Source organism: Hoplias malabaricus, chromosome 9 (genome assembly GCF_029633855.1).
Source record: "Hoplias malabaricus isolate fHopMal1 chromosome 9, fHopMal1.hap1, whole genome shotgun sequence".
Lineage (NCBI taxonomy): Eukaryota > Metazoa > Chordata > Actinopteri > Characiformes > Erythrinidae > Hoplias > Hoplias malabaricus.
The window spans coordinates 27,440,229-27,464,533 of NC_089808.1; the positions used below are offsets into that span (position 1 = coordinate 27,440,229).

The 24,305-nt window shown below is 37.0% G+C and overlaps 1 protein-coding gene across 2 annotated transcripts in view; it reads left to right on the top strand.

Moving 5' to 3' along the window:
* The window catches only part of arap2 (ArfGAP with RhoGAP domain, ankyrin repeat and PH domain 2), a 94,670-nt gene that overhangs the window by 61,511 nt on the left and 8,854 nt on the right, over nt 1-24,305 (top strand). For both annotated transcript variants that reach the window (XM_066681168.1, XM_066681167.1), the window contains exons 16-27: nt 1,665-1,809; nt 2,183-2,285; nt 3,188-3,386; nt 10,706-10,769; nt 10,856-11,019; nt 11,351-11,563; nt 11,757-11,862; nt 12,472-12,619; nt 16,580-16,648; nt 21,476-21,550; nt 21,873-21,990; nt 23,305-23,433. In XM_066681168.1, the coding sequence (XP_066537265.1) occupies nt 1,665-1,809; nt 2,183-2,285; nt 3,188-3,386; nt 10,706-10,769; nt 10,856-11,019; nt 11,351-11,563; nt 11,757-11,862; nt 12,472-12,619; nt 16,580-16,648; nt 21,476-21,550; nt 21,873-21,990; nt 23,305-23,433 (1,533 nt within the window). The remainder of the gene's footprint in view (nt 1-1,664; nt 1,810-2,182; nt 2,286-3,187; nt 3,387-10,705; nt 10,770-10,855; nt 11,020-11,350; nt 11,564-11,756; nt 11,863-12,471; nt 12,620-16,579; nt 16,649-21,475; nt 21,551-21,872; nt 21,991-23,304; nt 23,434-24,305) is intronic.

A 24,305-nucleotide genomic window follows, 5' to 3' on the forward strand; every position in this document is an offset into this window, starting at 1 on the left:
TTGTTCTTCACACGATCAACACTTACAACACATCCCTTTACTTTGACTGTAGTTATGTTTTTGTATTTATTGTAATTTTATACAAGCAACAAAATGTATCAAGAAATTAAATCCTTTTATATAATAATTACCTTAGATGCATAAGACTTTTGCACAGTGCTGTATATTCTTTCATTCATTCAGTCATTCAATTTCTGTATTCAGTTCAGTTCTGAACATAGTAGGTTGAGAGCCTACTTGGAATATTTGGTTGCAAGTTAGAGACATGGGCATGCCTCTTTTTCCCTCTCTCTTTCTCACTCACACACAGTTATTTACTGTCACACTATAACCTGGAAACAGTTTCACATAGCCAATCACTCTACCAACTAAGGTGGAGACTGAACTCAGAACCCAGAGATCCTGCAGCCTCTGACAACTGGGCAGACTCTTAAATGGTTAGATGGTTCTCTGGAAATTGGTAGAAGGTTGTTGGCACCACAAGATTGTTAGTACTTAAAGATCTCTGGAACAAGGTATATTATTATTATCCATACAAGAGAATCCAGACATGGAAAAATAAAAAAAAGTTTTTTGTTTTTTTTTTCTTTTTATATACTGGGAGAAGAAGTGAGTTTAGCTTTGATACCCATTCAACAATTTATGGTGAGCTTTTAACAAACTTTGATTCCAAAAATCTTTCTCCTTGCATATTTTATAGAGGGAGTTAGCACCCCTGATGCTGGTTATTAAACCATCTTTTCTCTGTCCGATTAAGCTGCTTTAAAGGGTGAATAATCAGCATTTTCTTGAGAAATAAGTATTTATAAAGCGGTTATTTGCCGTTCTAAAATCTTTGCCAGTAATCAAGGCCATTTTGTTGCTTGACAGCAGAGCTGACTCATAATATCTATATTCACATAAGACTTATTATGATTACTATTAATAATATAGTGTTTGTTAATAGAATAAAGTAATGGAATTATTTTTTACTACATGCTTATTTTGCGAGTGTTTTCTTTCTGATTTGTTTTACAATGAATGATATGTTGAATAGAAGATCAAGCAGCTCCTGTCATATGATTCACTGTACAACATTCAGAGACCACACGCTTCTTTTATTTTGTCAAAACAGCCATCGAGTACAAGTAATTTATTTTATCACAAAGTAAAGCTTCTTTCTTGCTTCAGAGCTGAACAAAAAAAAAAATCCATTGGTGTTTCTGTCCATACTCCTATTGTGAATGAATTCAATGCTGTCTGAAAACACAAAAGCGGACAATTTGTAAATTAAACAAAAAAGTTGCTGATGTTCACAGAACCATGGGTTGTCTACCTCGGAGCCAAATATTTACATTACTGAATGTGTTTGGGTTTATTTGGATCATAAAGACTAGAAAATAGGGCAAAATTCTAAGGAACTGGAGGGGTGTGAAAATTCATTCCTGCATTTTTCCCTGACCAGAGAATGTAAGCTGTAATAAACATAAAGGGTGGACACTATGGGAAAAACATATGGTTGTTTATTTTTATTTATTTATTATTTATTTATTTTTTATTTATTTTTTTTACGTGTTCTGATCTTTTCCGTAATGCTTAAAATCAGTAGCTTAAACGTTTTGGCTATTTTGAATGATGATGATGATTTTTTTTTTTTTGTGTGTGTGTGATTGTGTTTGTTGTAGACATGGTTCGACGCTGGTGTACGCTGGAGGGTGGCTACCTCAGTTACTATGACAACGAGAATAGTGCAACATCCATAGGGAGAGTGGACATTAAAGAGGTGGTCAGCTTAGCTATCAACAACACAGAGACAATGACTGCAACAGGGTACAGCTCTCGTCTCCTTGCATTTCTTTTTCTTTCTTCTCTCTCCTCTCCTCTTCAATATGTGGTGTTTGACAAACCTGCACCAGCCAAAGGTTATGAAAACATTTAATTTACCATTTCTTTTTTTACACTCCTACACAGCTCAGTTTCAGCAGGCCCAGTGCTGTAAAAATATCCTCTTCCCACAGCATTGTGGAGCATAGGCCACCACTGTAGCCACCATTAAGAGTGTAACCTTTCACCTCTTACTGCATTCTCTAATGTTCTTGCAGTCACCTGTAGTAAGAGCAACAAACAGAGATTTGTGTGTGTGTGTGTGTGTGTGTGTGTGTGTGTGTGTGGTTTCATTCTTTAATTCTCTCTTATCCCTCAGGACATTGTTCACCTTTGAGATCTACCTGAAGTCTGAGAAAGTGCTCATTTTTGGAGCTGAGACTTCGGACACACAAAGAGACTGGGCCCATGCTATTGCCAAGGTTACACACACAAACACACACACAGACGCACACACTTGCACACAAACTGGAACTGACCAATGTAAAGTTTTGAAGGCTAGGTGTTCTGAGGATTATATATATATATGTGTGTGTGTGTGTGTGTGTGTGTGTGTGTTTATGTATATGTTTAATTGAGAATGGTTTTAATATTTCAATGGTTTTAGTAAGACAATGCTTTCTTTACTTTATCATCATTGTATCCTTAATGTCTTTAGGTATTTGGCTAAATAATATATTTGTAGCGTAATATACATTTTGCTTGTGTATATTTATTTTCTCTTCTCTTCTCTCCCTTTCCCTTTCCCTTTCCCCTTCTCCTCTTCCTCGTCCTCCTCCTCCTCCTACATATTTAAGTTCTTTCCATATCATTCACATTCCATCCCTCTGGCCCACATGTTTCCTTCAACAAAACTGATCCAACAAGCTTGTAAAGCCTTGCAACTGTGTTTCCTGCAAAATATGTCCTCAATCCTTCAAAACATAATTTCTGCCTTTCCATTAGTCCACATAAACAAACTGTTCAAACCCCGAAATTTGCATCTGACTGATGTAGAGAGGTGTCAGTGCCTGTGTGGGTGGGTTTTTTTTCTAACACTGAGGTTTCAGCTGTTTAAATGTTGAAGGAATATTCCTCTCTGTTCGCCCACTCATGCTTAAAGTTCTATGAAGGTTAAGCAACTTGGGGGTTAGCTCGAATTCTTCTCTCCTTGAAAAAAATGTCTGAAGCACTGTACCCTTCACCATGTCTGGCTATGTGATCAACTTGACTATAGAGTCTTTTTTTCATCTATCTATCAATGTATTATTTGTGTGTATGTGTGTATTGACTATTATTTGACCACACTCTCTCTCTCTCTCTTTCTTTCTTTCTGCTTTTATAGTGCTTTCTCCCTGTGAGGGCAGAATCTTTACTGAAGAAGGACTGTGAGCTTGTTGGTCGTTTGTACTACAAAGAAGGTCATGACCTTTACCACTGGAGAATGGGCTGGTTCTCATTGGTCAGCTGTGAACTTTTCTATAGTCCTGACAGTGAACATGTGACTAAGGGGCTTCTACAACTCAAACGCCTGCAGGAGCTCAGTAAGTACATAGAAAGCTGTTCTGTGATATTTTTTTTTTTTTTTTTTTTTTTTTTGAGCAGGAACATCCAAAAAGATACAGGTGTTTGCATACAAAATCTTTGTCATAAATCCTATTTTTTATGTAATGATTACTGGATTTTCTGACACAGTTTTTGTATGCAAACACCTGAATCTTTTTGGATGTTCCTGCTCAGATTACAGGTTTTGTTTATTTTATTTTATTAGTGAATTTTATTACACAGATTGTACAGGAAACTATATATATATATATATATATATATATATATATATATATATATATATATATATATATGTATATGTATAAACGGGCATTGCTTATCAATTTTGTATGATTCATATCTGTATCAGAAGATATGTGTTCTTCCTACCTATTTGTTTTTACTTAACCGATGAAGAACACTCACACATTACGAATTATGCTTGTTGAATGAACTGTGACAAATATAAATAGTAATTGCAGTCAACTGGAGTAGCTGTGAACAGGTTTGTTCAAATAAGATCTGACAGCTGGTTATTTCTTATAAAACTTAAGGCTACACCGATCAACTATAACTTTGTGACAACCTCCTTGTTTCTACACCCACTGTCCATTCTCTGAATTCCACTAGCTATAAAGGAACACAATTATTAAAATCACAGAGTCTATTTATTGCTCTGTGCACTTTTATCTCTTTTTCACCCTGTTTTTCAGTGGTCAGGACCCCCAAAGAGCAGGATGGTGGATTATTCTCAATGCTACAATGACACTGATGTGTTGTGCTGGAACAAGTGGATCAGACACAGCAGTGCTGCTGGAGTTTTAAACACTGTGACCACTCATTGTCCACTCTGTTAGACACACCTACATCAACTACAACTACAGAGAGTAGTTGATCTGTTGTTACACAGTTAGTGTTGGTTGTCCTCTAGCCCTTCATCAGTGGACACAGGACACTGTTGCACTGTTGGCTGCATATATTTGGTTGGTGAACTATTCTCAGTCCAGCAGTGACACTGCAGGATTTAAAATTTCCAGCAGTACTGCTGTGTCTGATCCACTTATACCAGCACAACACATCAGTGTCATTGCAGCATTGAGAATAATCCACCATCCTGCTCTTTGGGGGTCCTGACCACTGAAAAACAGGGTGAAAAAGAGATAAAAGTGCACAGAGCAATAAATAGACTCTGTGATTTTAATAATTGTGTTCCTTTATAGCTAGTGGAATTCAGAGAATGGACAGTGGGTGTAGAAACAAGGAGGTTGTCACAAAGTTATAGTTGATCGGTGTAGCCTTAAGTTTTATAAGACACACAGTGCTTGCAGAACAACAAATGGACTGTACATGTCTATAAATGTAGAACTACAAAGTGCTCCTGTGGACAGTAAGTGTAGAAACAAGGAGGTGGTTATAAAGTTATAGTGGATAAATGAAATGTATATTAATGAAGCTATCTATAATTGCTTAAAGTGCCAAAAAAAAAGCACAAAAACAATGACCCGTGTACAGGCGTGTGAATATTGGTGTGACTTTTCAGAGCAGCATAGACCCTAGGGATTTCAATGGCATGAAGGCTAATACAGACTTTGCGCTGTATCTGCTAGACAGGTAATTATTTTGCATAACACATCTGAAGTTAAAAAAGTTCAACAAGCAGACAACTAATTTAGCAACAGCATTCTGTTGTTATGTTCTAGACAGGAGGTGCATGTTTGTTTTTGGCGACAAGACTTTGAAGGTCTCCGTGATGGGAGGGGTTTTATTTGTTTGCCTGTTAAAGTTCAGAACATTGAAGTTGATGCATGCTTCAATACTTCTGCAATTTTTAAAACTAGTTCTCACACTTTAGAAGTTACTGTTATTCTAATATGCAATTCAACTCTATGTATGTAATTAAGTATTTAATAACATGGTATAGGCTCTGTCCTGAGGGGGTTTGATTTTTTATTTTTATTTTTGCAAAACAAATATAATAGCCATCACAAATAGCCACTGCATTTAATTTCAAACTAGATGAATACATTTTGTCTTCTTGCCAGCACAGTTATTGATAGAAGCTGTTTAGAATAGCCACTTTGAGAGATTTTCTCTAACTGTATCAGTCAGTTGATGTTGGAAATTTGTTTCATTTTTGTTTTGTTGATTTTGATGAAGTTAGGACATGTACATATTACTAACAGACATTCCAGTTCTGCATATATCATATTTACTAATTTAAATGATTGGGCCAAAAAACATGACAATTGGCTTTTGTGCATTGTTACATTACATTTGCCTTAAAAAAAATTGGAAAACAGACATACCTTCCATCCATCCATCCACTGTCCACCGTTTATTCGGGTCCGGGTCGTGGGGGAAGCAGTCTGTGTAGAGAAACCCAGACCTCTCTCTGGCCCATACCATGCGTCGAGGTGAGCCTGACTATTTCTAGATGGTACCTCTCAACATCGTGCACCAGCACAGGCTCCCTTCCCACCAGAGAGGTTACACTCCATGTTCCAAATGCCAGTTTCAGTAACAGGGGATCAGAACACCCGGGTCCACGCCCTTGGCTGCCACCTATCCAAATTGCACCGGACCCGGATTATTACCTCTCCCACAGATGGTGGACTCAAGGGAGAGTGGATCCATGTTGCTCCTTCGGAATAAGCCCGGCCGGACCCCACGAGTAAAGGTTTGGCCACCAGGTGCTCGCCTAGCAGCCCCTCCCCAGACCAGGCTCCAGGGTGGGCCCCAGTAACCCTACTCCTGACGAGTGGAACTCCTTGTTCTTTTTTTTTTTTTTAATCAAGGTCTCATGGATCACTCTTTGTCTGACTCATCACCTAGGACCAATTTGCCTAGGGAGACCCTACCAACATAGCTCCTAGGTTCACATAGGCTTGCAAACCCCTACACTTCATTAAGGTGGTGATCCAGGGAGGGGCAGACAAACCTAATACTTAATAAATAACAATAAACTTATTAGTTATTAGCTAACAAATGTGAGCGTGTGTGTGTAATTTGACCAGAGGTGGTCAAACTTTTGTATGAGTGGGAAATATAGTGTTCACACTGAATTACACCAGGCTGTGCTATTGTTACTGCTGTCAATAATAGTGACTGAGAAGTGTTACAAATTTGGTTTCCAGTGTATATTTGCAACTCTTACAACAGACTCTCCTGAAGATATTGGGGAGTCTGTATCGGAGGAATAACTTGATATACGCTGATTCTCCTAATCATGTTGTCAAGAGCCAATTTCTAAAGCGTTCCACTGAAGCTAGGCACTCAAGGCATTCTCCTGTGCGCTCTTGTCAGTCTATTGCAAGTGCTTTCCTCATTGGCATTCCTCTTGTGAGCCACTTTGACTCCATTCCCACGTCTCTAAGATGTCTCCTCGTCTAGTCACACTTCCCCGAGCGTCTTGAAGCGAAGCCGCTGGTGCCAATAGTGGCGACACTTGGGCGGGTTTTATACTTCTCATGCATTTGGCAGCTGAAGACTCGATTTGCAACATTTTCAAACAATTGCGCTGGATAGAAAATCGATTCTTTTATTATATATATATATATATATATATATATATATATATATATATATATATATATATATATATATATATATATATATATATAATACGTTTAAGGCCAAACTCTGGGTCAAATCCATAAAGCTCTTTCACCCATGCCGGGATTACGAGAGTGTCGCCTCGTTTAAATCATGGAGCCTTGAAATGGAGTGTGTCACATTAACCAGGCATCTCTATTGGTGTCTCGGATATCTGTGGGGCGAGAACTGAGGACCCTAGAGGGATAGAATTGTGTGACATTGGATTAGAGCACAGACAGACCAGTGCTTTGCAGTTGACCTCAGCTCTTAGTCTGTATACTCCACAGCAGCAATTCATTCACCTCTTTAGCAGAGACTCTTTATATGACAGAAGCCTAAAACAAGCATTGGATATTTTAATTTAAAATCTTCAGTAGCATTTTTAAAATAAAGTACATTATCCCATTTGATTCCATTGAGTTGATGTTGGCTGATCTCATGTACACAACCCCCAAGTCTTGTTAATCTGGTGGTGTATGCTGAGTAGTATTATTCAATAGATCTGATTAGCTGAATCTATTTGTAAAATGCTAATTTCATTAATATGGTCATAAGAGTTATATTCTGTACTAATGCAACAAGTTATTCAAAAGATAATTTGGATTGAATTTTTTTTAATTGGTCACCACAATCTTCTCTTAACAAGTGTTATTACTTGTTTTATTATGATATTATTACTTGCAAGTGTGATAATTTGTGTAATTAATATTAATGATTAAAACTATACTTTTATACTATACAGTTTATTATAAAATGGACAACCGGTTCCCCTTTCAATAGTTATGAAACAAGTAGTGACTCTTATCCTTTCTTTCTTTGCCTCATATTGACAAATGTATTATTGTTTTATATACCAATAACTTATTCCTTCCCATTTATTTTTGCAGTTTTGCATTACTGATTTTTCTCATCTTTATGGTATATTTTAAATCTTTAAGGTTTAACCTAGGTGGTGTTACCTAACGTCCTAATGTCCTCACAATTAACTATTTAAGATGTTGGCTTTTAAAGGTAAATGTTTATTATTGTGTCATGCAAACAATCCTGTCTTTGTACATGTCCATTTTTTTTCCTAAAAATGGGGGAAGTATTTCAGTGTCTTATGGCCAGACTAGTGCTTTGCCTGTGAGAGCGTAAAAAGACAAGGTTAAATAGTGCAAAGAGAATGAAGAAATAATTGTGCTGTATAAATACAGAACAAAGAAGAACAGAAAGAAATATGTAAACAAGAAAGAGACTTAAAACCCTTATCAGTCTCTGAATCCTGGGATTCTTTTTTCTTACAGTTCTTAGCAGTTTAGTATGTTATAACGTGTTACTGCTAGTTTTGATATAGCCACTTTTTAGGTTTTAAATATTAATGCATTTGCCCATGAATTTTCTATGGTTTTATATTAATTGCAGGCAATCATGACAATACAATTTTGCATTGAGATTCATATGTCGCTTTTACCTGCAGGTGCATCACAGGAACTGAACAGAACAGGTTAAGAAAAAAAACACCCCAAATTATCAATGGAGGCAGAAATCAAAAGGTTGGGGCTTTTGAAAAAGATCTGCCACCATCTAGCACAGTGTTTCTCAAACTGTGGTGCATGTACCACTACTGGTACGTGAAGCACCAAGAGGTGATACCTTGAAAAGTTTCAGTTTCAGTTGCTAAATGAACATAAGCAAAGACAGGTGTGAGTAGTTTGGATTTAATTATAAAAAGGGCAAAGCAAAAAAAAAAAAAAAAAAAAAAAAAAAGTCGAGACCAAGCTCTAGAAATGCTCCAAAGCCCAGAAGAGCTAAATCCAGAAGCAAAAATAGAGAAAAACATCTGTAAATGTGAATAATGCAAAATATAAGAAAACACTCAGCTGAAGGAAAAAGCAGAGAACTGCTGTGAGCACCTGTTCCAAGCCTCCATCATTCTGTTTTCACCTGTAGCCTATTAAAGCACATAACTGTCATTAAATTGACCTCTTCTTGTTTTTTATCTTTTCAAAATGCTTATTGCCCATAAATTTCATATGTTCTTATAATCATGTTTAAAACATTGAGTTTAGGCCTAGTTATTTGTATTCTCTATAACTTTTAGTAATTATTTTAGATAATTTTGTTTTAAGCATGCAAATTTCAGGTAAATTAAAAGCAACAAATACATGCAAAAATTCAAGCAAGGTTTTGCCTTATGCCCCCAAACACAGGGAGAACCAGGGGCACACATGTTTCTATGGTAAAAATCATAGGTGGTACTTGGAGGTTTTGTCTTGATAATTGAGTTGTACTTGGTCTAAAAAGCTTGAGAACCACTGCTCTAGAAGACCCAAAGGTGAGCTCCATTTTGTGGTCTGAAAGCAGGATGTCAATTTTTGTATAGTCTTCATGAAGCTGTTAAAACCTGGATTCCAAAAGCGGTGTAGAGCAGGATTAAGGGCCTGTTATTTGTTAAAGGACTGTTTAATTTTTCCCCAGATAACAGCCCTTTATAAAACCCATGTCATCACTGCATTCAATACAATTTGTATCCCCTGCTTTTGAAATCCTATCAGAGTGAATGTTGGAGCACCTTGTTTTAGCTCCTCCCTGGTTCTGCTATTACTTTTTGAAGCCACTGGAAAAGGTAGCAGCATTAGGTTTCTACGTATTTTTTTTTTCTCCCTGAAGAAGAACATTAAAATATTTCCTTGTTGTAAAGATCTGGAAGTCCAAACATTATCAAGGAGATCTGATATTTGATGTATCTCCAGCATACTGGAAAAGAGCTGAGTGAGGTGGAGATGGAGAGAATGATTGCATGAGTTTTGTGGAGAGCGGTACTATTCAGAATGAGACAAGCAGGAAAATAAAAGATGAAGAGATTTAACCTGTCATAAGGTGTGCAGTGAGGTGTTGGAATGGGTTGTTCAGTAAATAGGCCTGGGCATTGCAGGATGTTTGTGTGCGTTTGATGAGAATGGTCAGACAGCATTAGACAGCCTTGTCCTGTACATGCTGGGAGAAATAATGACCAGCGACACAGAGCTTTCTGCCCCGATTGCATCAAACAGGAATTTTACTCAGAAGCTAAAGCAGAAACAATAACAATATGCATCATGTCTCCCAACAAGGTAACAAGACTCTCCATAACCTTTCACCTCAGACAGATGAGGTGATTTACCCCCTCCCATGTGTTTTCTCTCTCTCTCTCTCTCTCTCTCTCTCTCCAACTCCTATCTAGGGAAATGTATCAGAAATTATGCTCTAATTTGATTGGTTGCAGTAATCTAATGTAAAATGTACAATTTATTTCAAAATTCTCAGACCTCCCTTGATTTATTTAGGACTGTGTAACATAAATGACCACCCTGAAGCAAAGACCTCATCACTGAATGTTTGGAATTATTTTGATTGTGAGATTAAAAAAAAAAAAGATAAAAGACTGGAAAAATGTCTAAATCTTACTTAATCATCAGAAAAAAGGCAAGTACAAACTAACACAAAAAAGCAAAAAAAGTACCATGAATTACTTACTTTCAGAACAAAGAGGTTTCAGATTTCTCCTCAGCAGCGATCAGAGGTTTGCAAATATCATTGAAATTTTAAGCCATTTTTTTTATCTTGCCTGATATGTCTACACATAGTTAGCTGTATTTTAATTTTTGGTGTCATTTATATAGAAATTGACATATTTCCCAGAAACATTTCTCACAGCAGTATTCCTACACCTCCTAAAGGCTATTCACCTTTGTATTCACAGCTGTCTCCACACATTTAGAAGGAGAGGAGAGGGTCCAGGTTCTGCTAATGGTTGAAAGTGGCAGGTAAATATCTTATTTTGGTGCTGTGTTATTTAAAATCCTTCTGTAATTGTAATCAGAATGTTTTTGTGTGTGTGTCTTTATGGCAGAACCATCTACATTCATGGTATCACTAAACAGGACTTTGCTCTATGGCACTCTGCTATCCAGTTAGCTGCTGGGAGGGATGGCAGGGCGCTAAGCAACCAGCAGCTGAGTAAAAATGATGTCCCTATTATTGTTGACAGCTGTATAGCTTTTGTCACACAATATGGTAAATTGCATATATATTTTGTAATACTTTTCTAATACATGATGTGAATTAAACTTTAACCAAATTATAATATTAAAACAAGAGTTCTTATTAGAAACCATATTACAAAATAACTGACAAAAATTGATGGGAAAGTTGTAAACTCATATTCAGTGTCTCCCAAGGATTGTAGCCACTTTACATTTTTCTAAAGATATGCAATGCTTTAGGTGTAAAGGCCTCTAGACATAATATGTAAATGACTGAATTGGAATTTTCACCCCATATTTATAAGATTCAGCAAGACTAGGAATTCTTTTTCAAGTCTAACTTTGATCTTCTTTGACTCCAGGTTTATGCCAACAGGGTATTTATCATAAGAAAGGTGACCCCAAACGTGTGGCACAGCTATTTGAAGAATTTACCCAGGATGCTCGCAATGTTAAACTACGTGTTCAGGATCATCGGATAGAGGATGTCACAGATACACTTAAAAGTTTCCTGTGGCATTGTGAGGACGCCCTGCTGTGCAAAGAGCTCTACCCTTACTGGATCTCTGCCCTGGGTTAGAATTTAAATGTAGCAATATATGCAATTAGAGTTTAAATGAGTTGACGGTTTTGTCATGGTAAAATATAATGCACAAGGGAATCTGGATATAAATCCCAGGACTGTGGACTTTATATATTTTGTACGAACAGATCAGTGATTGATCATGTCTTTTAAGGTGTGGTCATTTATATGTTGCTTTTTTCCAGATGAATTGTATGAAAAGGACAGGATTGAAAAGTATACCACCTATATTCAGAGTTTACCCAAGATCAGAAGATTAACATTGGCTGCATTACTGCAGCATCTGTATAGGTACACACTCACTCACTTTCTCACAAAAAAAATATAAATAAATAAAATAAAAATTCAGAGTACAAAATTTCCACCCAAGTAGTTTTGTAATGAGCTCTTTTGAACAAAATTCCTGAGTCACCAGCACATTTTGGATAAACCTACACTCCACACTTTTTCTGCATGTTAGGTGCTTTGAAGTCTGCTTTACAAGCTCTCAGTAAATATGCTTTCCCATAAACCCTCTGTGGGTTTGTCAGATTGTGTGAAATATTCTGGATTTCACTCTAATTGTTTGGAGAAAGCTTAATTGGCCCTGTTGGCAGATTTGGATGGTGGCCTAACGTTTCCCCAAAGATGATACACCCTTATTGTTTTGTTTTCCTCACAAATGGAAACATTTCAATATTTGTGCCTGACTGTTATACGCTGCTAGTGTGTTTGTTTGCTGTGCGTATCTGAGTACTGTGAGTAAGCGTGCAATATTGTGGTGGTATTTATTTTTATATGAACTTGCTTATTTATGCCTGTGTGCATATTCAAGTAACTGATATATGAAAAAGTTAGATTTGTACATCAGTATTTATTCATGTGCTAAATGTATTTTGTGTTTGTGTGTGTACTCCCCAGGATACAGAGGTGCTCTCACATTAACCAGATGAACGCCCAGAGTCTGGCAAGCGTTTTCTCATCATGTCTCTTCCAGACGGAGGGACACACTCCTCAGGAGATGAAGGTGGTGGAAGACCTCATCAGTAACTACATACAGATTTTCTCTGTGAGTTTCCCCTCTCAACAACACCTCACATTATTCATCCTTACTCACGGCCAGTGTGCAGGACTAGTGTCAGGTTTAAGTAGAGCTTAGCGATAAAGAAGGAAGCTTGACTGTATAATGTATTACACATTTGAAGATTGGAGAACTAGAATAGATAGTGAAGACTTAAGATAATAGGAGATAAACATTTTTTTCCCTAAACACTTGTTGTTGGTTCTAAATTGTTACATAAAGAATACCCAAATTAGTCTATTATAACATTTCCAAACGTCTTCACAAATAAACACTAGGTAGAATTTCTATTGTAAAATTACAGCAGCAAAATAATTGTGATGCTCCACTGACCTGTAATAGGAATAAGTAAGCCTTTTTCGCTGCTCTGGGTTTAGCACTCCAGAAACTGCACTATGTAACTTTTGGAAGAGGGTAGGAAACCTAAAAGAAAGATGTAACAACAAAAACTAATCCTAAGAATTAGGACTGAGGTAGTCCTGACTACTGAGGCACAGACTAAAAGTGGGTTCTACAGGATAGGTCAGGGGTCGGCAACCCACTTTTTCTCTTTGATCCCTCTGATGCGGCTCAGCTTCTGAAAATAATTAATGAATATTTAATTAAAATGTATTTTATTTTGGTTCGTTCATTTTCAAAATGTAATTCTATGAAGATAATGGCGATCTTGTAACATGTAAAATATTTTAATATTTAAAATATTTTTGTCGCTCTTAATACACGTCACAACTTCCAATGTGCGACACCCGCTGACTGCACGATGCCAGTAAAATTATGACGGCACGCAGAGAGGGGACAGCATTTTTGTTTGCTGCCAGTGGATAATTTAAGTTCAGCGTTTTTTTTCCATTACTACTAGGACTCGAATAGACATTGAGTATTTTACTTAACAGTCAACCCAACATTTTTTTTCGGAGTTAAAAATGTTTTGTTTCATGCAGAAATGTTATTTCATTTTCTCTGCAGTCGTTCATTGGTTTCATAAATGTAACACAGTATAGTTTGTTTATACATAGCACAAAGGCAAAAAACCCAAGTTATGCGCAGTGTTATTTCATGTAAAATTTCAAAAGGGTTTTGTGGCTCCCAGTGTTTTCTTTACTGTGTGAAATGGGTCCAAATGGCTCTTTAAGTGGTAAAGGTTGCCGACCCCTGGGATAGGTGAACCAAGTAAAGTGGTCAGAAAGTGTATGTGAATATTGAAAGAAAATGTCCATGGGTGAAGAAAAGGATCTACTACTTAACAGTGGTTAATGGAATGGAACACAACGGAAAGACAGTAGTGTGAACAAGGCATATACATAATAGATGTTGCATTGACAACAATATATTTTAACAGTAAATATTGCTTTAAAAATTACTTTCTCTCTGTGGTGCATGGGTCACACTCTTTGATGGACTTAAACCAAGCTTGTATTTGACTTAAAAGCCTTCAGTCATTTATACTGAATTACTTTTTTGTTTTTAAATAACCCCAGTTAATACTGAAATGTGTAAGGAGAGTGTTTCAAAAACAGAACATAATTTTAAAACATCATTGCTTTCCCTGCTTGCTTCATTATAGAATATCTCAGAGCTTTTTGAGTTTCTTTTGTTGAAAATCAATGGATGACCTAAAGCAAGAAAGCAGCAGAACTGACTCGGCAGAATTTTGAAAAATCAGCCTTGAAAGAGCCTGAGATGGAGGACTGTCATTTAGAGCATAGTAATATGTGCTTTATCAGACTGGAAGACTTTCTAAGAGTTCCCTTTCTGTCATGAATTATTCTCCTTATGTAGGACAGTTGTGCACAATCTATCAGAGCCTCCCTGATTCCGTATGTAGGGAAAAGGAGGGCCATATCGATATGCAATTCTGGTGCAGTCAGTAAAGAAGAAATGGTTTTGGCTTTTGAATGTTAACTTTTGCCTGTAAAATGGGATTTGAAGTACTGTGCACTGCTAATTCCCCCTTGGCAGATCCCAGTCTCCATCTGTGTGAGATGCGAGATATTTTTTTGTGAAAAATAAGCATCGAGATGAACTATAGATAGGCAATTCCAGAAAGCCTAAAATAAATAAATAATAATAAAAAAGAGCATAACACAACCAAAGACAAAGTCAATTTTACATTATAGATTCTCCTTACAGAGAATCATCACACAGAATGATAATACATAAGCGTCCTCATTATATCCTGTTCTGATTTACAGGCAGTAGATTATACAGAAGAAAGTGCTTTGGATTCTAAATACATTTTCATTCATTCATTCATTATCTGTAACCACTTATCCAATTCAGGGTCGCGGTGGGTCCAGAGCCTACCTGGAATCATTGGGCGCAAGGCGGGAATACACCCTGGAGGGGGCACCAGTCCTTCACAGGGCAACACATTCACTCACACTCACACCTACGGACACTTTTGAGACGCCAATCCACCTACCAACGTGTGTTTTTGGACTGTGGGAGGAAACCGGAGCACCCGGAGGAAACCTGGGGAGCACCCGGAAAACACCCACCAATTCCTCACATTAAATACGTTTTAAATTTTGCCTAAATGTTTACATAAACCCCACTTCCTAGAATAATACATTAATGAAATTGTAAACTTTGTGCATCCATTTTTAATTTAAACATTAGGACAAATTTACCCATAGATCAGTATTCAATGCTTTTGGACCAAACCAGCAATTACAAGACAAGCCCAGTTAGAGTCAAACATTACAAAATATGCATAGAGCCATAGATGTTATCATATAAGGATCATATAAGTTATCATATAAAGAAAACATAAACATTATGCTCTGATGTGGTTTTGGTGTGTTGACCAGAAAAGTATGAAGTTCCCAGGCACTGAGCGCTGGAGTAATGGAACTGTTTTCTCTGAAGGGATCATCATTTAATTAGTCGCTTTTGTGATCTGGAACTAATCATCCAAAATCAGTACCTGACCTCTTGTAGTTGAGTGACAAATCCTCACAGTGGTATTCCAAATCCTTGTGTAGAATCTTTCTCTAAGAAGTGATGGCTGTATTTACAACAAAGGGTACAAATGATCTGTTTATATCAGAAGAAATGTAAAACCAGAAATAATGGCTGTCCACACACCTTTGGCCATTTCAGGAACTTTGTATTTCATACTCACAAAACATGCTGAAGAGCTGTTCCACACATACTACCTCAGTGTGAAATGAATGATGTAGCAGTGTTTCAACTATAGCTTGCAAGTGTTGTGGATTCACACATTTGGTGTTTGCACTGCAGACTGATACAGCAGAGTTAATGTGGATGTTCTCAATGCTTGTAAATATGTTCCACTGATGTCTTTTTCTGAATGGATAAGTCATTCAGAGAATGTTTGTTTCTTTTGTTTCCATACCCAATGTCACCATAATTGCTTTGTGAAACTTGCAGTTTGTGGAAAATATAGACTCAGATCTATATTTTGTAGATTTTATATTGCTCTGTGTCTCATCTGTGATACATTTTTGTTCGTCTCACAAAGCTTGTTTGAACATTTTCAGTTTATAACATCCTCTGGAATGAAACGCATCGCAATTGCTAACAACAAACTGTTGTGGTAGGTTTTTTGGAATTTGACTGAAGATGCATGTGAAGAATAGGTTTAACAGTTAAAAAAAACACACTGCCATTGGCACTTCGGTCAGCTCAGTCAAAACTACCATGCAGAAAAGGGCCCCCCAAATCACAGTCCATGTTTAAATACATACCCTGGATATTTAGATGTGGATTCTGAGTGCAAATAATCTTTGGCCAGAATTATCTCAAGAGAGAGAAATAGTAAGGCCTGGCTGCTCCATTGAAGATAATCCCAATGTGGCATTAAAATAAAGCTTTCAAGTAGATTGTATATTGCAGTCTTTGTGAACTGTGCTGTTGAGCTGTGAGTAAAGTGTTTTTGTGTGGTCCTGTCTTTTAGCTAATGTTTATCTGTGTTCATTAAACTAGGTCAACGAAGAGCAAGTCAAGCAAATGGAGAAAGAGAACCACTTTATCACAAGGTGGAAGGACACTGCGGTGAGTCACCCCTTTTAACCTCCTTATTAAGTGTGTGCATGTCCAGTGGTGAAAGAAAATAAAACCTGCTCCACCACAAGCTGTATTTATTGTTTCATCTTGTTTTTGTCATTTACTGTGTTTGTATGTCATTGCACCAAATGCAAATTTATGTGTCAGCTTTTGTGTGATCATCTTTATATATGCATGTACATTCATTTTTCATAAGCGCTTATGCATATAAACATTCCATTATTAATATGGAGACAAGACAATATGTGAATTCAATTTTGTAATACAATATTTGCCACAGGGCGGCACGGTGGCGCAGCAGGTAATGTCAGTCACACAGCTCCAGGGGCCTGGAGGTTGTGGGTTCGATTCCTGCTCCGGGTGACTGTCTGTGAGGAGTTGGTGTGTTCTCCCCGTGTCCGCGTGGGTTTCCTCCGGGTGCTCTTCCCATGGTCCAAAAACACACGTTGATAGGTGGATTGGTGACTCCAAAGTGTCCGTAGGTGTGAGTGTGTGAGTGAATGTGTTTGTGTTGCCCTGTGAAGGACTGGCACCCCCTCCAGGGTGTATTCCCCGCCTTGCGCCCAATGATTCCAGGTAGGCTCTGGACCCACCGCGACCCTGAATTGGATAAGCGGTTACAGATAATGAATGAATGAATGAATACTTCACACACATTCGCTGCCTTAAAATGTCAGGAAACACTTGCCTGGTTTTAGCAAAAACAAAAATCAAATGGATGAGTTTGTCTTCTACTTTGTTAAACGTGTTGTTAATGTCTCCCAAAGCTAATAGTAACAGACATCTGGCACCATCTGTGAAAACACTTATTAAGTTTCAGCTCCTGAGTGAGGTGGTGAAGCACTCTACTTTAGCTTTTTTTAAATCGTGTGTGTTTTAATTGAAGTCCCCAAAAATTACCATTTTTTAAATGACAAACAAATACTAAGAATATCTTTAAGATCTTAACAAATTAACATTGGCACTGGCCACCACAAACCCTTAATATCATTGTATGTTTATGGTTGTTTGGATTGTGAGAAACAGAAAATGCAACAGTGTTCTAAGACTGAACTTGCACAGATGTGTAAATGTACTCTCTTGGTTTTTTTTTTAAATATTGAAAGCAAGTCCCCCCAAAAAGAATGTAAATTATTGTAAAAATACGTACATGGGTATTCAGTTGCTGAGTAATTTTGCTGAATGTATTCCAAGGTCTTTTTTTTGTTTGCCCTTTAGAAGTTTAAGTGTTTCTTTTGCCTTTTCTTACTTTTTGTTTGGGCTCATATGAAGCAGTGAAAGATCTCACAGCTCAGGCTCACCTTCCTGCCTCCATACTTTATGCTTGGTTGACGCACACACACACACACACACACAAACAATTTTCTCATATAACCTGAAAACAAATTAATCTTCCTCCATGTGTTGTTGTCTAAAAAGTAGTTTGTTTATTTATTTATTTATCTTTATTTATTTAACTTTTTCACCAAGTGGAGAGACAGGGTAGATTTTGAGTTGAGTGCACCCATGCAGAATAGAAGGTCAGCTCTTCGAAGGGTCAGTTCTATTACTGTCCCCTCAAGTCATGGGGAAAATTGGAAATCCACTAAGACAAATGAAAAGTGGAAAATGCTTAGGATGGGCAGCGGAGTGTTTAGCAGATAGCAGAGGGGCGCTAAGAGGAGGGGGTTAGGTATTATTTTGAGTGTTTTTTAATATGCCAATGTAATAGTCTGATGCCCTATACTCAGTGTAATGTTTTACTGTAGGGCTGTGTTTATAAGGATACACAAAATACAAAAGCACTGTTTGATATCTGACAAGTACATTAATGATTACATACACAAATACATAAATGTTTAAGTGCTTATTCCAGCATCATGTGCTATAAATATTGCATTTGTCTATATGATGTTAAGTTGGAATAAACTCTATTTGCAAATGTTTATAGACACCTGTTCCCACAGTTTGTTAGCATGTAAATTAAGAAGGGGATGCATACAAAGTTTACTATTTTTAAATATTTTATTCTAGGAAAAAAAAGAGGTTTTATGCCAGGATCAGACTACATGAATTTAGCCCGATTTTAGCGTGATTATTCTACAAATGTTCAGTGTCATGTAGTGGGACATAATCAAACACGCCACATGAAACCATGTCAAAAATCTAGCATGTTAAACTTTTTTGGACCTTTTGTCTAGTCTGACATATCCTATGGCATGTTCCTTGACGATGACCAATAAGAGGATGGCGCACACATGCTGCAGCAGCTGTCAGGTGGAACAACCAAGCTGAAAAAATTTACCTCAAGTTCTCTTTTCATGACAGACAGTCCATACTGTTCTCTTCTAAACACCCAGGAATGGGTCCACAATAGTTTTTTCTTCTTTTTCTTGTTGGAATACAAAAGCGCCAGCATCTTAAACAGCGCTTCTGTACCCATGATTGGCAGTTTCTTGAGCCACCTCCCCGGGGACCTCTGAACTCACGCAATGACGTGAACGAAGAATTATCCTTGTCAAAGGTGTAGTATTGCCGACCAAGACACGGCACAAATTTATAGTGCTAAACTGATATAGTGAATGTCATGAAAGAGAAAAACATTACATAGTCTTATAATGGCATTTGGCAAAGCTCTTCTGCCTCTACTTTTCTAGGAAGACTTTAGACTAGATGCTAGAATGTTGCTGTGAGGATTTGACCACATTCATTCAGAGGCACATGAGTGACATCAAGTGCTAAAGGTGGATTATTGATTTTGAATAACAAAATCCACTCTAAATATTGAGTGGAAGTAGTACATAATGTGCTAACTAGAGCGACTGTCTGTAAAAATACATACAGATGTCAGGTTTTTTATGTAGTTGACATTTACATTGTGTCTTGACATTTTTTGGGTGAAATCAGAGTTTGTTGCACAGTGTATGTAACAGTGACACATTGCTAATAATATAAAGCAGCTTGATAAGTCTCATGTCTCAACAATATTTCTGAACATTCAGCTTTAGAAGTGTTTGAAGTTTCATGTTGAAAGTTAATTTTTTTTTAATTAAACATAAATTACACAAGGTTTGCTCTGGCAAGCACAATTTAATCTATGTCATATTATTAGCATATTGTCACTGTTAAATGAACCAAGCTACAGTCATTTTGTACATACTTCCACTTCAACAAAACAAAGTTTCATGACATGACCCAAGAAGTCGGAAGAAATGAATGAATGTTACCTGATGTAGGTGTTCCATCAGCCAGACAGTAAGGTTGACAAAATCAACCTCTGTTATAGAGGATGTCTATTGGCTTAAGTGTTTATAAATGTCTGTATAGGTTTATGGCTGTTCTCATAAATGGTTTATGCAAATATTTTTATGATTAAGTGTGTTACTTTTATGTAGGTGTTATGTATCATTATGAGCATTGCTATAAAATGGTGTTAATAAAAATACCATGTTCAGTCTGCACTGTCTGTATTTGCAGTGTTTTGATGTCTGGTGTCACTCTGTTTTCTTTTGTCTGTACTTTACCCAGTGTCTGTGTACACGATATTTCTTTAGAACTGGTTATTTTTTTCCTTTTCTAATGAAATGAATGAAAAAAGCACATTGTGCTGAACTCCTGCTCGCTGCTGCTGTAATGTGACGCTGTTGAGTGATGTGACTCCAGCTGTACATCATTTATACACACAAACACACAGCAGTATGGAGTTGAATGGAGCTCTGTTTGCTCTTTGTTACCTTCACAATAACAGCAATAGCGTCGTTTGACTTCTTTACTAAATATGCATAATTGTCTTTTTTCTCTCACTTTCTGGGTGCATCCCCTTTTTCTGTTACTTCCTTTTATTTCTTATGAGTGCATTTTGTTTTATTTTGTGCTATCCCTCTTTCACTGGTTTCTATCTCAACTTTCTTTCATTATGTGTTTCTTTTCTTGTTCTTGCTGGCTTTCAGTCTTTGTTTTCATTACCTTTCAGGCTTTTTTTTTTTTTTAACTTTCTTGTTGCCTACTTTTATTTTTTTATTTTTTATTTTTTTCCCAGTGTCCATTTGGCCTGCTATTTCTATTTTCCAGTATATAAAACAAACACAAAAAAATAATTTGGCATAGGCTGTTTGCAGCAATGTTACATCAGTAAAAGACCTGCCAAAAGAGACAATCAACTTATTGTAATGCTTTATTTATGAATTGAATTATTTGGAATGGGAAATAAAACAGGAGAGAAGAGAGAGGAGAGGGGGAGTAAAGGCGGATGGGCTTTCTGGCCACATTTGCTGTATTAAGTTGATTGGTTTAATACTGGAAGAGGAGAAAATCTCTTTCAGTCTCCTGAAAATTTGTGATGTCTTCTTGCTGCTGATGACTCAGCCTTCAGCCTGTTTTTATCTACAGGACTAAAAGTAGCAATAAGTAAGAAGTTCTATTAAAGCTCCATTAAACATTAAGTCGAATAAATATTACAGCAGGAGTATATATGGACTGGTTCATGGTAATGGAAAGTGAAGATGCATGGTAGGCTATGAGCTGGAAAATTCTGTAGTTGCTGGCTAGTATCTGCAGCACTTACTACTTACTTACTGTTTGTTGATAAAACAGTACGGCCAGCTGTCTGACAGGTGTCCAACATGGAGCAGTCATATGGCTAACATTCAAGCTGCTATAATTGTTATTTATTCTTTTCCCACATATAATACACAGATTTAAAATAAAAATTCCCTGGTTAAATTGCACAGCATGATAAAGTTAACTTGGTACATTCTTCTCTCACAGACTGAAGTGTAAATGAGAATTATTGTTTAGTTGTAATGTGAAATGTGTTCATTATGTGTGTCTCTGCAGTTCTCTCCAGCTGGTGACTTGATCTTCGAGGTCTACTTGGAAAAGAAAGAGCCAGAAAACTGTTGTTTAATCAAGGTGGGTGTGTGTGTAGGTGTGTTTGTGTGTGTTAAACCTGGGGCGATAACTGCCACCAACCAAATCAAAGAAGAGTTAATCAAAGAAGTGTCTCATTTAATTGTGTGAGTAATTGTGTTTTATCAGCAGTAGAGGAAAGCTGCAGGTAATGCACTTACTTGCACAGGTGTGTGTGTGTTTGTGAGTATGTCCATCTGCGTGCTTTGTAATTTCCAAGTTGCATTTCCCATCCTCCTTTTCTCAGCATTTCATGATCACAGATGTTACATGACATGCTGATCTTATGACGATTATTTTGATGATGATTTTCTAAATTTATCAGGTCTCTCCCACCATGTGTTCTGATGAGCTGGCTGAAAGCACTTTAGAGATGAAGGGTGTAGAAACAAGCTTGCAAGACCTCTGGACCACATTTGAGGTCATTGAAAATGGAGAATTGGGTATGAAACATTTATACACACACTCGCGCACACACACTCTCTCTGATTTCTATGCTGCAGCCACATGTTGCCCTTATTCAATCAAAATTTAATTGTTTTTACAGAAACTTTAACTTTACATAAAAATTCACATCAAAAAGACTTTTTTTAATGTACACACCTAATTATGTAAAGTCTCAAATATAAAAACAATTTCCACAGCTTAAAAGACATTACAAAATACTTTTTTTTTTCTTCTTGCCCTCATTTACACATCACCATCAGAGAGGTCTCCAAATCTCCACACTTACAGCTTTTTTTTTTCAGTGAGAATTTGGTTTCTTGATGAAAACTTACCACTTAAATGTCATTGGTGTTGGTTACAACCTTTTAACACTGAATAATCATTTGCCAGTGCCTTGATATCTCTAGCAGCTGTAGTGCGGCATTAAAAAATGGCCATGTTACATACATGAGTGCTCAGCCTGTTTATTAGAATCATTTCCTCCTGGTTATGAAAACTATTAACTGACTGAGATGGGATTGGAGCTGTGGGGGAACAGAGGGGGTGCACACATGAGGCTTGCCAATGGCATGCACTGTGTTACCCCCTTTTGCAAATTAGGACTGGATAATAGATCTATTTTGCACTTGAGTGTGTTTTCTAATCAGGCTCAGATTGGCTGAGGATAATTGCAAATTTGCACTATGTAATTATGTGCACATGGAGGCCCCAAAAAAAAAAAATGCAGAGCGTTTAATTTGTAATAGATTTTTTTTTTTATTGATGGAATTTGTGGATGACATTTTAGGGCTGGAGTTAACTAATGTAAGAATTGCCACAGTTGAGGAGATTAATTTTGCAGAAGATTGGAGTTAAACTGTTAAAGAGGCCACCCACTTCATACATCTTGCCTGTCAACAAATGCATGCATACAAACATATGCACATAAACCAGGATTAACCAGTTAGCTGAATGTCTACCTTGTTGAGTGCCATATTAATGAAAAGTGATACAAATGAGTTTCCAGACCTTTCAAATTAAAGGTTACATTTCCATCAGATTTCTGGATCATACGTCAAAATAAATCAAATAATAAAAAACTAAATTTATAGCAGATTTTACAACTGATTTTGTCGCAACTAATGATCAGAGCAGATAACAATGTGATGTATTTACATATTTGAAGTCATGTAACAGAAAATGTACATCAAATGCAACACTGCAATTAGTTTTAGTTATTATGAAAGAACAAATTTATTAGCACAGCATGGACAGTTCACTCTCTCTGCAGTGCAGTCTGTCTCACTCATGGTGGCTTGTGTTTGTTACAGAACGTCCTTTACACTACAGAGAGAAGGTTCTGGAGCAGGTTTTAGAGTGGAATACTCTGGAGGAGCCCAGCTCAGCTTTCCTGCTTATCCGAAAATTTCCTGAGTCCAAGATTTCCCATTCCAGCTCAGGTTGTGAATACTGTTCCAGTCTCCAAGTGCAACTATATCAACTTTAGTCACAATCAATCCCATTTAGATATTTTCATGATTACATCATATGGGCAAATGTTTGTGGACACCTGTTCATTCAACATATTTGTGTATTTAGCATTTGGCTTTGGACTAGATATGAGGATTTGATGGCATTCATCTACAAGTATTAATGTGGTCAGGTACTGATGTCAGATTGTTTTTGGATCACAAAAGCCACTGCAGCTCATCCTAGATCTTAGATGTTTATATGCTGCATCACTCCAGAGAATGCTTTTTCCATTGCTCGAAGATTCAGTGATTCTTGCTGGCGTAACTAGTGTTAAGCATGGTGACCTTGTGCAGCTGCGTCGGATAGTCCTTTTCATTTCAGACTTTACTGTAGTGATTATATAAGCCATGTGTATGGTTAAACATACCTTTCAACAATGAGTGAAGGTTTAAATAGCAGAATTCACAAGTTAGACACAAATATTCAGGGACACCGTTTTTCCCATAGACAGGTAAAATTCTGTCCATAGGCAATTTGATATTCATAGCTGAGAGTCCGCTTTTTGGTCCACTTGGCCCTTTTACATGTGAATTTAAACATTCACCACATTAAAGTAGGATTCATTAAACTGACTTTTTTTCTGCTACTAGAGCTATTCCAAATATTAGTAATAGCAGTCAAGAGAGCACCTTACACTTTAATAGTCTATTATTGGGCCAGCATATCATATGCAATCTTTTACCTACACAGAGTAATAGCTTTTCCTTCACACCTCACTAAATTATATTAATATCTATTAGTCATCTTACTGAAAGATTACTGCGGCTTGTGGGCTGTGCCCCTATAAGATATTTTGCCT